The sequence below is a fragment of the Bufo bufo genome, chromosome 1, assembly GCF_905171765.1.
Source record: "Bufo bufo chromosome 1, aBufBuf1.1, whole genome shotgun sequence".
Taxonomy (NCBI): Eukaryota; Metazoa; Chordata; class Amphibia; order Anura; family Bufonidae; genus Bufo; species Bufo bufo.
The window spans coordinates 662,587,985-662,602,726 of record NC_053389.1 but is presented as its reverse complement, the minus strand read 5'-3'; the positions used below and the strand labels follow the sequence as shown (position 1 = coordinate 662,602,726).

The window sequence follows — 14,742 nt, the reverse complement described above, 5'->3', positions numbered from 1 at the left end:
ACCCATCATTCTTTGCTCTGGATAGCTTCATTTGATTTAGGAAGAAGTGGAGTGTGGTTCTTGTTGAAGTCCTGTTCATCCATCATCCTCAGAAGTTAAGTGTTCCACTTGTTGTGTTTTGTATTCCCCCCCCTGGTTGTTTACTAGGCCTCAGTGAGACGCTGGTTCCTTCACCAGGGAAGCAACGGGTTGTCTCTGCCCTATCATTACCTTTTGGGCATCCGAGGGTCACCAGGGTTTTCTAGGTTCCTGTGTATGGGCATCTCTACCATCAAGTGGTGCCCATACGGTCAGGAGTTAGGGCCAGAAGCAGGGTTTTATAGGTGGTGACCCTTTTTCTTCCCTAGCAGTGAGGCCTAGTGTATTTCCCCTTTCTTATTGTTGTCTTTTGGTGTTCTCCCCTACTCCATCCGTGACACCTGCCTTGTCATTCAGCACTTTTATGCCCTTTCACAGTAGTTATGTTCACTTAGTGCCCCCTTATAATAAGAATGCACTGCTAGTGCCCTAAATACAGTAGAATGTTCTTTTAGTGACCCCTCAGAGTATAATGGCCCCTTTGTGTCCCAGAACAGTAGTTATGCCCACTTAGTGCCATACAAAGCAATTATTTCCCCATAGCGCCCCCACACAGTATTAATGCCCCCATGCACTAGTTATGTCCCCATAGTAGTTATGCCCTATTAGTGCCCCCACATAGTATGCATGCCATTTAGTGTCCCCATACAGGAAAGCCCTTTAAGTGTCCCCAAAGAGTAAAATGCCTCCTTAGTGTCCCTACATGGTAAAAGGCCCCGTTAGTGCTCCTGAGTAGTGATGCTCCCTTAGTTCCCCAATCCAGTAGTGCTGACCTGTTATTGCCCCGTCCAGTAGTTCTACCCCCTTAGTGCCTCCATCTAGTAGTGCTGCCCTCTTAGTGCCCCCATCCTGTAGTGCTGCCCTCTTAGTGCCCCCATCCAGTAGTTCTGCCCCTTAGTGCCTCCATCCAGTAGTGCTGCTCTATTAGTGCCCACAATCCAGTAGTGCTGCCCCCTTTGTGCACCCAATCCAATAGTCCTGCCACCTTAGTACCCCATACAGTTGTGTTGCCCCTTTAGTGCCCCCAATCCAGTAGTTCTGACCCCTTAGTACCCCCATTCAATAGTCCTGCCCCCTAAGTACCCCACCCGGTTGTGTTTCTCCCTTAGTGCCCCCAATTCAGCAGTTCTGCCCCCCCTTTTTTTTTAACTGTAGATTTTTATTAGCACAGAACGTGCAGGTTTTCAATAGTACAGAAAAGAAAAGAGGAAAAACATAAACTGGTACAGCATAGCTCAAACAGGGTTATTTAGCAGACCTTCAAAATGGGAATAAGCACAAAAAACATCACGTACAGTAGTACAGGTCTCATAGTTATACCAAAAGATGTAACACATAAAACTCAGGACAAGGGCTAAGACAACTGACAGAACACAAAGGGACAGGTAAGGAGGAGTAAGGGCAGGGATGGTAGGGGAGGGGGAGAAACCATTAGGGGGATGCCAGGTATGTATCTCAAGGTAGCCATATCGCTTGGAATTGTTCCACAATGTTGTTAAGAGATGCCGTGAGACATTCCATGGACCTGAATTCACGGTCCCTGGCTAGAAGCATGGACTTGGTGGGAGGGGTAGTCTGTTTCCAGGATTTGGCAATCTAGGATTTGGCTGTAGTAGTAGTGAGAGGAACAGCCTGGAGGAGTACTTGTTCAACCCCAGAGGTTGTAGGTTAAGTAAATAGACCTTTGGGTCTAGCGGTACGGGTGATCCAAAAAGGGAATGAGCCACATCCCTCACCTCCCCGCAAAATGGGGTGATATTGGGACACGTCCAAAAAATATGGTACAAAGAACCCACGTCGTGGATGGAACAGTGGGGTTTATGGAATCTAGGAGTGCAGGGGTATGGTACCAGTGCATTAGCAGCTTATACTGCGTCTCTTTATATGTGGTGCAAATAGATGACTGGGCTGCCCTATTCCATTCAGTCTGCCAGGCACTGCGAGAAAGAGGCGATCCAAGGGCGGTAGCCCATTTATCCATATATGCATGATGTGGGATCTCGCCCTCCGGGGATGTGGCCAAAAGGCGGTAGATGAGAGAGATCAGGCCTCTCGTCCCTGTGCCTAGTTGGCACAGACACTCAAATGGGGTAGGGAGTGACACCTTAAGCGAACCAAAAGTAGTGCTCACATGGTGACGAACCTGGAGGTAGTGGAGTCCCTCCGTCGCCGGTACTTTTGATTGGTCCTGAAGCTGCAAAAAGGATCTCAATGTCAGAGTAGAAGCGTCCACAATGGAAGAGACCCAACGACGACCAGACCCGGACCATAGGAGCGGTTAAGCTGGAGGGAATAGCTGGGTTGTAAAGAAAAGAGATCATAGAGGAGTGCTGAGAGGCTAAGGCAAATCAGCTGTGGTGGGGGTCCCATATGTGTTTGGTAAAGGCCATAGGCCCCAGGAGGGGAGTGTGGGGGGCTACGGGGGTCCGTTGCCATAGCAGGGTGTTTGGATGAACAGGGGCAATCCAGATCTTTTCGATTTCTACCCATTTAGTGTATGCCTGTTGGGATGCCCAAAAACGAACGACACGCAAATGGGAAGCCCAGTAATAGTGTATGATATTAGGGACCGATAGGCCACCTCTATCCGTGGCCGCGAACATGACCTTGCGGGGGATGCGGTGACGTTTACCTTGCCATATGAAGTCGAGAATGGCCTGTTGGAGGAGGCGTAGTTCTGACATAGGGATTCGTACTGGGAGGGTCTCAAAGTAATAAAGCAATTTTGGGAGGAGGGACATCTTCACCGTAGCTATGCGGCCAAACAGCGATATGTATAGAGGTTTCCATTTTTCAAGGAGGGTCTTAAGCTCACGAAAGAGGGGAGGGAAGTTACTGGAGTACAGTGAGGCATATGTAGGGGTAATATAAAACCCAAGGTACTTCAGCGTGGTATCCGACCATCGGTAAGGGAAGTTGCTCCGGAGCAATGTTAGATCACGGGGGTATAAGGATCGGTAGGGCCTCTGTCTTAGAAGCATTGACCTTGTATCCCGAAAGGGCGCCGTAGTGAGATAAGGCCTTTTGTAAGTTTGGTAGTGTAATGTGGGGATTGGTCAGGGTGAGGAGGACATCGTCCGCATAAAGGGAGATCTTAAATTCCTTATCCGGTACTTTAAGTCCCTGAATGTCGGGGTTCAGTCGTATGTGTGCCGCAAGGCGTTCTATACACAATGCAAAAATAAGCGGTGAGAGTGGGCAGCCCTTACACGTACCTTTAGAGATATTAAATGGGGTGGAGGAGCTAAAGGGCAACTTGACAAGCGCCGAAGGGGCAGAGTAGAGGCTGAGAATGGCTTGTACAAAGGGTCCTGCGATACCGAAGGTTCGGAGGGTTTTTAATAGAAAAGACCAGTCGAGCCGGTCAAAGGCCTTCTCTGCATCAAAACAACTGTGGGGGTCGAGGCACATCTATCAGATTAACAACCCGGGGAGTGTTATCTCTGCTCTGTCGGTAGGGGATAAACCCCACCTGGTCCTTATGGACCAGTCTGGGGAGCCACACATTCAGACAAGCAGCGAGAATACAGGTGAAAATTTTAAGGTCTGCGTTAAGAAGGGCGATCGGTCTATAGTTAGCGCAGTCTTGAGAGTCTTTACCCATCTTATGAATGACTACAATATGGGATGACAGTATGGACGGCGGAATTGGGGAGCCCAGTAGAAATTAGTTGAGTAAGGCTAGGAGGTGGGGGGAGAGTTCTGATTGAAACGTTTTGTAGTACAGGTCCGTGAACCCGTCAGGTCCCAGGGATTTGCCTAGGGGGAGAGCTTTAATAATGTCTATTAGTTCCTCGGCTGATATGGGGCTGTTCAGAGAGGCGACCGCCTCCGGGGAGAGCTTGGGCAATTTACAAGAAGATAGGTAATTCCGAATGCGGGATAGTGTGTGTGTGTGTGTGAGTGTTTATCGGCGAGATTATACCGTTTGGAGTAGTAATCATGAAAGCATCGAGCAATCACGTCAGGGTGGTATTGGGGGAAGCCAGCGGTGTCCTTTACCGCCTGAGGAGCACGCTTGGAGGCATCCCGTAACTGACAGGCCAAGATAGTGTGGGCTTTATTTCCCTTCTCGTAATATCGCTGCTTGGAGTAAAGCAGCATGCGTTCCACAGTATGCATGGAGGCATCCTTTAGTTTTGCGCGGGTCTCTACTAGCTCCCGGAGAAGGGAAAGGCTCGGCTTAAAGCTTAATCGGGACTGTAGCGAAGTAATTTGTGCCGTGAGTTTCCGAACCCGGAGCGTTCTGTTTTTTTTTTAAGTCGCGAGGACAGTGCAATACATTGGCTCCGTACTACCGCCTTATGGGCTTCCCAGAGTACAGCCTGGGACAAAACCGAGCAAGTGTTTTCGCTAAAGAACATTCAGATGGATCCCCCAATGTCCGCGCGGGTGGACGGTGATTTCAGAAGGGAATCATTTAAAAGCCAATGACAGGTGCGTTGTGGTGTAGGTTGAGAAGAAAGGGTGAGGGTGATGGGGGCGTGATCTGACCAGGAGATAAGTCCAATGGAAATATCACACATCATCTTCAGTCAGAGCATTGCCAAAAAAGTCATCTATCCGGGTGTGTAATTTATGGGGGGGGGGGGGGGCAATAGAAGGTAAACATTCTACCCGAGGGGTTGTCCACCCTCCATAGATCATAAAGGGCAAAACGCCTGATCACGCTACGGAAGCTCCTAGCCAGGCACACTGGGTCGAGGGCGGGGGGATAGAGAGGAGGGACAACCGCTCTGCGTTCTCGGAGAAAAGCATGTTGAAATCCCCACCCAGGATCCACGCGGCCGGAGGCCTACCTCGCAGCCTCCTTTCCCCTGTGAGAACACCTTGCTCTCTCCAACAGCAGGCACAATGTGATGACGTCATCGCGCCTGCTGAGAGAGCGGGCAGGCAGATTCCCGTCCTGTGCACTCTTTGTACACAGCCCAGCAAGTGTGTGTGTCACTGCATCATACCTGCTGCTGGAGAGCACAGGCTGTCTGATTCCTAGTGAAGCAGGGAGCTGACAGCTCCCTGTTTCACTATGGTGTTTAACTAGTAAAGGGGCACCAAGAAACTGGATGAATAGTTCTGGAACAGGGGACCACATGGCGCCCCCTTCAGGAGTGCAAGGTAGTGCGCCCTGGGCAGTTGCACAGGTCACACACCCCTAAGGCCGGTGTAATGTTATACTTCCCTACTTCGTGAGATTTCCCTACCCTCGTCACTTCAGGTCGCACCGGACATGACGTGAGGAGGTGTGCAGCACGGCACAGGCGCACGACGGGTTAGGGAAATTTCACAGCAGAGTGCGCATGCGCCGGGAACCTCGCCGGCGGTTAGGGTAGGGAACTTTTACAAATGGCATTTTTGTCTAATTTCAGCAAATGGCATTTATCATGTAGACAAAGCTTATATAAGGCTCTTGCTACTGTATTGTGATTGCCCATATTAGATATTATTAAAGGGGTTGTCCCATCTAGCAATTTCATACTCACCTGCTGCGAGCTGCGGTGTTCACTTCCTGGTTTCCGGCTTGTGAGGCTGGGTGGGCTTAGTGAGCTTAATTGAAGGCTTGTCCCTGCTGGGCCGCGCATCGCTGTCTTGAATGTGCATGCCGCTGCGCATGCTCCATGGTGACTTCTTCCTGGCCAGTATAGTACAGAGCCGCGAACGCGCACGCCGCAGCACATGCGCAATGGTGAGTTCTTCCTGGCCGAGTATAGTACAGAGCTGCACTGCATACAGAGCATGCACGTCTCTGTACTATACACGGCCAGGAAGAAGTCACCATTGCGCGTGCGCTGCGGCGTGCACGTTCGTGGATTTGTACTATACTGGCCAGGAAGAAGTCACCATGGCGCATGCGCGGCAGCGTGCACGTTCAAGACAGCGATGTGCGGCCTGGCCGGGGGAAGAAAATGTGTTCCACGCAGGCGCGGCCCACTGATGCGGCACGGTGGATATCAGAAGACAACAATGGGGTAGGATTGAAAGATTTTTTCCAATATAGGTAGGGATTTGCTAAAGCAACATAAATACAAAAATGCTCACAGGCACTTCTATAAAAAATTAAAATAGGATCAATGAGATGGGAATACCCCTTTAAGTGTATAATGCGATGGAGAAATTAATGAAGCCAGCAAAGCAGGCAATATGGACAATCACAATACATTAGTAAGTGGCAGATAAATGCCATTTGCTAAAGTGAGACCACCCTTTTAATTGTGGCCCTCTGCAGTCTTGTGAGGATGCTAGTTGTGGCAGATCTGGATCCCACCAGCCCACCAGGATTTTTCTGGTTTAGCGAATGACCAATGCACCCATGGGGGTTTAATACTGGAATCGGCTGGTATTAAAGGGAACTTGTCACCTGGATTTTGTGTATAGAGCTGAGCCCATGGGTTGCTAGATGGGCGCTAGCACATCCGCAATACCCAGTCCCCATAGCTCTGTGTGCTTTTATTGTGTAAAAAAAACGATTTTATACATACGCAAAGGTTTTAGACTATAAATTTCCATTGAAATTAGTATATGATTGCGGCATAAGCAGTAAAATATATGATGCCTTTAGATCAGGAAATACTGCCAGGGCTGTGAACAGAAAACTTACAACACCAAGCTAACCAGATATTACATGTGTCCCATGGTATTGCATGTTGAATGGTCAGAGGGTCCCATCAGCGTATGTGTAAAGCCTTTTCTCATCGTTTAGGCAGTCACATACTCTGCCAACTACTTCATTGATAGGGCATTTGTAATAAATCCTAATCTAGAGCCTGGCAAAAGATTCCTTTCTACAGTAGTGCTGAGTAAGGGCTCATGCACACGACCGTTGTTGTCTTGCGGTCCGTTGTTCTGTATCTGAGGGTTTTTTTTTCTTTGATTTAAGTCCTCTTCCATTCCGTTATTTCACAAAACATATCCATATGGTTTCCGTTTCTGATCCGTTTTTTTGCGAATTGGAAAAGGAAACAGTAACTTATTAATCACCAAACATATGAGCCATATGGGATGGGCATAGAATTTCTACAGTATGGATCCACAAAATATGGATGTGTTCCGTGTGCGTTTCTTATTTTTTGCGGACCCATTGACTTGAATGGGGCCTCGGACTGTGATTTGGGGACAATAATAGGACATGCACTACTTTTTTGCGGAACGTAAATACGGAAACGGAATGCACACGGAGTACCTTCCGTTGTTTTTGCGGACTTATTGAAGTGAATGGTTCCGCATACGGTCCGCAAAAAAAGTGGAACGGTAGCGGAAAGAAAATACGTTCCTGTGTATGAGCCCTAAGAGTATTAATAGTTGCTTAACGGAAGGGCTGCTGTGAAACACCGGCTTAATTATTTGCCATATAAAATGTATGTATGCGAATGACATGAATGACTGTATATTTAATGAACCTATCTTTATATTTTGTAGTACATGGGTTGTATTGAAGTGCTGCAGTCCATGAGGTCTCTTGATTTTGGCACGAGAACGCAAGTTACAAGGTAAAATAGATTCAATTGTCAATTATTATTTTTGAATAATGATTAAAACATACCTAGTCTCTATAGTAAGCAATGAGGATCACGATGCCAATAGTTTTCGTATTATTTTACTATCTATACCAGGGCTGGCCAACCTGCGGCTCTCCAGCTGTTGCAAAACTACAACTCCCAGCATGCCCAGTCTGCCTACAGCTATCAGCCTACAGCAGGGAATGGTGGGAGTTGTAGTTTTACAACAGCTGGAGAGCCGCAGGTTGGCCAGCCCTGATCTATACCTTTAAGTAGTGACATCCAGTCTTTGATACAAATCAAAGAAAAATAGTGTGTATGAATGGGTAACAGCACACCCGTTATCAGAAAAGGCATATTCTTTATTGGTTTCCTAAATACACTAACTACACATGGGTGATAACATTTACAAACATATAAAAGCACATACAAAAGAACCATGGGCCATCCATGATAAGATGAAACCACTATGGACAACAGGGTTTGCATATCAGAGATGTCTACAGTATAAAGATGACATGGAATCTGATCAGTGATCAAGAACATCTGCATAGAGTGTGTGTGTTCTCCACTTGTCTGTGTGGGTTTCTTTCAGGAACTTCGGTTTCTTACCATACTTCAAAAACTTACAGAGAGATTAATTGGTTTCCGCTTAAAAAAGTGCATTACAAATGTTTGTTGTTGTTGCTCATGATGTACAGAGCAATATATGATTGTATCAATAGCATTCATGTGGAACCTACACGTATAGCCTCTCTCAGTACGTGCTGAGCCCTAGGGTGGAGATCACTGCTTTATACCAGTCTCATGACAGTTGATTGTAAGTTTCTTTGAAGCTTATTCAAAAATGACATCATAGAACCACATGACAGCAGGCTGAATACAAGTCACATGGAGTAGTCGCTGAGTGAAGCTAAATCTTTATTCTTTTCATTAAAATGAAATAAATGCCGAAACGTAACACAAATAAATGCATTAAGAATTTCCCTATACCAATAATCAGATGATTTTCCTATTTCATGACGTAAAGTCATGATTTTATTAAAGACACGGAGGCGAGTATTGCTATTCTCCTTCTTTACTTCTGACCAATAGCAGCAAAGAAAATAGAAAAATATTGAAACATGTCATCAGCCCCTCCCCATAGTCTCTCTATAACAGGCCACACCGCCTGCAAAACCTCCTCTTTCTTTGTAAGTCCAAACCAAAAAAGTCCAACAGAACCGCCAACCAGGAACCGGAACAGCCTGGAAACAAAACCGCCATCCATCCGGAAGCGAGCTGGAACAACAGGAACCACTCTGAAGAATCTCCTGAAGCTGTCCACATCACACGATCGGCTGGAACCAAACTGCCGACCCTCCGAACCAAGATGTAGACCACAGGATACCGCCTATTAGGCCGATCTCAACCTGAAAAAAGGTGAAAACAGAACCAGGATAGAAGCAAATTGTGACATGTATTCACAAAACAAATGGTTGCGACAAACCTACTCAGGAAAAAACTCATAGAGTTAAAACAATATGCAAATGATATACAGTCAAAATCATGTCAATTTCAAAAACCCCAACATAGGGAGGGAAAAAACATAGGGTGGGCAATACTCGCCTCCGTGTCTTTAATAAAATCATGACTTTACGTCATGAAATAGGAAAATCATCTGATTTTATTACAAGACCCGGAGGCTTCGTATTGCAAGTTCAAAGTTAAGACAAATTCTCAATAATCGCTGAGAAAACGTGAGGACCTGGCCGAAAATAAAATTCCCTAAACGTGGATACTCTGGACCAGTCCGCCAATTTCAAAATGTCTTCCAGTCTGGCACCAGAAACCGCCAAAGAGGTAGCAGATGCCCCCCTAGCGGAATGTGCCGAAAATATAGAAGTGTCCACGCCCGCGAGTTCCATGATCCACTTCATCCACCTAGCCAGCGTGGGAGTGGTCACTGGGGCAAAAGGACGAATGGTAGAAAGGAAAAGCTGCGGACACACTCGTGACCGATGAAGAGAAGTACGAGCTTCATATTCTTTGAGGCACGCTACGGGACAAAGAGAAAGCGAGGCCGGGAAAGCAGGATAAGCTACCGATCGTACGTGGGTCTTAGTCCTCCTAGAGATATCAAAGGAGACCCCCTCCGGGGTGTACGAACGTGCATCATAGTCCAAAGCCCGGACGTCTGAAACCCGCTTGCAGGATATAAGACAAAAAAGAGTGACCAGCTTCGCCGACAGTTGCCGTTGGGAAAAGGTCCGCATTCTGAGGCCAAGAAGATAAAAAGGAAAGGACACAAGATACATCCCAAGTGGCAGAAAGTCTAGGCCTAGGAGGACGAGACATCAGAGAACCGCGCAGGAGGCGACATACTAAAGGATGCTGCCCCGCAGGAGTACCATCAAACCTTGATGAGAGGCAGAAATAGCCGACCTGAACAGGCTGATTGTGCGGTAAGCCTTGCCCTGGTCAAACAAAGAAGATAGGAAATGTAAGATCTCCGTTACAGGTGCCGATACGGGATCCAAGTCCCTAGCCACGCACCAGCGAGCCCAAGATCCCCAGGCTGATCTGTAAGATCTTCTGGTGCCTGGGGCCCATGCATTCTCCAAAAGGACTCTAGCTGTTCCCGAAACACCTGGGACCTCCCAGGGTCCCCTGAAATCCGACACGCCAGCAGGCACAGGGATCCGTCCAGGAGAAGAGGGTGTAGTTGGTGATTCGGACCTCGGAGGAGAGTCTGAGATGTCGGGAGCAGGTATGGGATCTCTATCAACATCTCCAGAAGGTGGGGAAACCAGGACTGGGAATTCCAAAACGGAACCAGTAGCACCAGATCCGTCGAATATCGTCGTACTTGAATCAGGGTCCTGGGAATCAGCTGGAATGGAGGAAATGCGTAGAGCAGATCTCTGGACCAATCCTGCAGGAACGCGTCCACCGCTTCGGCTTCCGGGTCCGGGCGCCAGCTGTAAAAGCGGTCTAGTTGCGAGTTCAGACGGGAAGCAAAGAGGTCGATGCAGAAAGGACCCCAAACTGACATTAAGGAACGGAACACCGCTGGATCTAACTGCCAGTCGCTGGAATCGGAAAGATACCGAGAACTCCAATCCGCATGAATGTTCTGGACCCCTGGAAGATATTCCGCCAAAACAACCAACTCCTTGTCTAGGCAGTAGTCCCAGAAATCCCTCGCCAAACGAGACAAGATGGTGGAACGGGTTCCGCCCATGCCGTTGATGTACCTCACCGCTGACACATTGTCCATGCGTAATTGGATGCAGGATCTGGCCGTGTCCCTCGTGAAGCTCTTGATCGCGAAAGATCCAGCCAACAGTTCCAGCGCGTTGATATGGAATCCTGCCTTGGCCTCTGACCAACCGCCTCCAGTTGTAATCCCTTCGCAATGAGCACCCCAGCCTGACAGGCTGGCATCCGAATCCACCACGAAATCCGGACGATGGCCGAAGATAGCCTTGCCATTCCAAGCCTGCAGATTGTGGATCCACCAGGAAAGCTCCTCCTTGGTCTCCTCGTCCAGAGAGATCCAATCCGCGTAGGAAACTCCCGCCCGTAGGTGGGAAATCTTCAGGCGCTGAAGGGCCCGATAGTGAAGTGGAGCCGGAAAAACCGCCTGGATAGAAGAGGCCAGCAGACCGATGATCCTGGCTAGTTGGCGTAAAGGGATCTGGGCAGATGACCTGGCTTTGCACAATTCCTTCCGTATTGATCGAACCTTGGCCGGAGGTAGGCTGAGAGTTCCCGCCGTGGAATCCACCAGAAAACCCAAGAACTCCATCTCGCGCGACGGGATGAGGCAAGATTTCTCCTGATTGATGAGGAAGCCCAGATCCGCCAGAAGATCCATGGTCCAATGCAGATGATTCCGCAGTACCGATCGATCCTGGGCCATGATCAGAATGTCGTCCAGATAAACGATGAGACGAACTCCTCGACTGCGTAACCATGCCATAGCCGGGCGCATCAGCTTGGTGAAGCACCAGGGAGCTGAAGAGAGGCCGAATGGGAGGCACGTGAACCGCCAAATCCTGTCCTGCCAAGAAAAACAGAGAAGATTTCTGGACGCGTCCTCCACCGGGACAGTAAGGTAAGCGTCCTTCAAGTCCAACTTGACCATCCAATCGCCCATCTGTAGAAGGTCCCGCAGGAGATGGATGCCCTCCATTTTGAAATGGCAGTATCTGACAAACGCGTTGAGGGCGCGTAGATTGATAACCGGCCGAAGTTGGCCCCCCTTCTTTGCCACCAGAAATATATTGCTGATTACCACGCAAGGGGATACAGGGGCCGGTTCTATGGCTCCTTTGCGGACAAGATCCGACAGTTCTGAGTCGACCAGTATGCGGCTTTCCGCTGACAGCACCACAGGATGTGGATGTGGGATGGACAGCGGGGAGGACGTCAGCTCGATGTGGAAACCTCTGACCGTGGATAGGACCCATTGGTCTGAGGTGATACGGGACCAAGCTGGAGAAAAAAGACGTAATCTGCCCCCTACACAAACACTTAACGAATTGGAATGAGTTGGTAGACTCACCGTAGGGACGTCTGGAATTAGGATTTCCTCTATATCCTCTTGGACGCCAGGAACTTCCTCTTGAAGGGAAGAAGGATGACGAGTCCCGTCTATGCTCCTGGAAGGTAGCTCTCTGAGAAAAGGAGCCTCGGCCCGAACCACGGGACTGAAACTGGGCACGGCCGGACAGGCGGCCCCTAAAGCTGCCGGCCCTGGTAGAGACCCTACCGTGAAATACTCTTTTCATAGAGCTTTGGGCCTTGTCTAGGGCAGTGAAAGCCCCCATAAATCTCCCAAGGTCCTTAATAAAAGGTTCTCCAAATAATAGGCCCTGGGCCTCTTTACCGGCCTCCGTAAGAGCCAGATTGGATAGTTTGGGTTCTATCTTGAAAAGTATGGCTTTCCGTCTTTCTATAGCCAGGGACGTATTTACGTTTCCTGCTATGCAAATGGAACGTTGAACCCATTCACGCAATTCAACAGGGTCAACCTGTTTATTGTCTGCATTAGCTACCTCCGCTAGGTCAAAAATTTTTGCTAATGGTCCAAAGATGTCTAGGAGTTTATCCTGACAGGACCTTAATGCCGACTCCAGACCCCTACGCGGGTTCCAGCCGGATTTTGCGAGGAACTGCGTCATCTTGGGATCGACAGTAGGAGTCTCGCATACCCTGTTAGGGATGACAGGTCTGGGGCACTCCGCCCTAAGCTTATTGCGAGCCTCTTTGGAAAGAGGACAGCGCACTCTAGCCTCCAAATATTTGGAGACGTGCTCCAACGGTAACCACTCAGCCGAGCGGGGGTGGTGGAGCGAGTCTGGGTCGAACAAGGGTTCACCAGAGGGGTCCGTTAAAGATGCAGGCATACCTTCTGCAGCGAACATTAGGGAGCTACACCCTGGTAGGGGGTTATCATCCATGACCCCAGAAGGGTCCTCCTCTGCCTCCTCAAAGGCGTCATGCAATGCCTCCTCCTCGGATCCGACTTCAGAGTCGGAATCCAAATCCTGTAGTGCTCTAGCACTTTTCCAATTGCGCGTGCGTTCTGCCTGACGCGTACAGGCTCTCTTGCGCGGACCAAGCGCGCCAACATTGGTGGAAACATCATCACCTTTATTAATACGTTTTCTGGAGGCAGAAATCCCTGGCCCGGTGGGTGAGGACACCATGGCGGGCTGCGGGGTTTGTGAGGTAGCCGGATGGGCAGCAAGGGCCTGCGCAATAGTTTGGGATATGACCGAAGTCATAGATCCCATGGCTGCAGCTATGGCGTTCGATATTGACGCCTGAAAATCAGATCCATTATCCCCAGGGATCGGGGCCTGACCATCTTCCCCCGAAGGGGTTAATTCCACAAGAGGGAAATCCTCCTCTGCAGGGCTCTGGCCAGTGAGAACTTTCTTGGGCATGTTGGCAATCTTTATTATAGATTGAGACTGCTGAAGTTGGAAAAACTAATATAAAACTTATAGTGGGGCTGATAAACTGGCAAGGGGATTTGCCCCAGGCCAGTAAGGAAGAAAAACGCCGGGGAAAACCTGTCAGAAAGAGCCGAGGAACGAGCGATGCTGCCGGAGCTCCGATGTGCGGTGACGTCACGGCGGAAGCGGAAGTGGCCGAGATCTCGCGAGATCTCGGCCGCACTAGCAAGGAAGACAGGGAGAGCAGCCGCAGCCGCACTGAGGTAAGCGGCGGGAAAAGAGCCGCCCGATAAGGGAGGGGGAGCAGAAAGGAAGGCACAGAAGGTGGCTAAAAGCAAATGGGGGATGAAACGGAATACCGATGGAATACATATAAGGGGCGCAAAGTTAACCTCCTAAACGCCAGGCAGGCGAGGAGCTAAAAGGTAGCCCCAGACGAAGCAAAAGACAGTATATATGTATAAATAAACACCCCCAACTTGCCCCAAAAAGGGGGAAAAAACTAAGTATAGATAAACCAAACAATATCTATATATATATATATATATATATATATATATATCTATATGGATCACAATGACATGAAAACAGCAAATCACACTACTTATCTGCGGTCAGCAGCAAAGAAAGAGGAGGTTTTGCAGGCGGTGTGGCCTGTTATAGAGAGACTATGGGGAGGGGCTGATGACATGTTTCAATATTTTTCTATTTTCTTTGCTGCTATTGGTCAGAAGTAAAGAAGGAGAATAGCAATACGAAGCCTCCGGGTCTTGTAATAAAATCCGGTTACCCCTTGCAAAATCATAGGAATGCATATCAATTGAAACTAAAAAGAAAGCAGGTTTCATCTCACCCAGTATCTAAGGCTGCGTGGTATCTTTTTAAAAAAAAAATATTTAATTTATTTTCATCATGATAGAAAACAACACACATTATAAATATAAAATACAGCCAATACAAAAGAGCCACTGTACAAAGATAGGGCGCTATCCTATACACGAATAGCAAACTCCTACAAAAATTATACAAGGCTATGAATTCATACTTAGTCCATATATTATAACTATATCCACCCATCCCTTCCCTCCCTATTGGCTGTTGTCACTGCCAATTCCGATCAAAACCGGTACAGTTTCAACAATATCTGTGTCTAAATAGTCGTACGTGCCGCTCTCCGTTTCCTTTCCATATCAACATATTCTTTAATCTTTAGATGATAAAGG

The 14,742-nt window shown here is 48.4% G+C and overlaps 1 protein-coding gene across 1 annotated transcript in view; it reads left to right on the top strand.

Annotated features, from left to right (window-relative positions):
* SHC4 (SHC adaptor protein 4) overlaps positions 1–14,742 on the top strand; it is a 124,679-nt gene that overhangs the window by 21,812 nt on the left and 88,125 nt on the right. Inside the window, exon 2 of the mRNA XM_040414007.1 lies at positions 7,492–7,562. Coding sequence (XP_040269941.1) covers positions 7,492–7,562 — 71 coding nt within the window. The remainder of the gene's footprint in view (positions 1–7,491; positions 7,563–14,742) is intronic.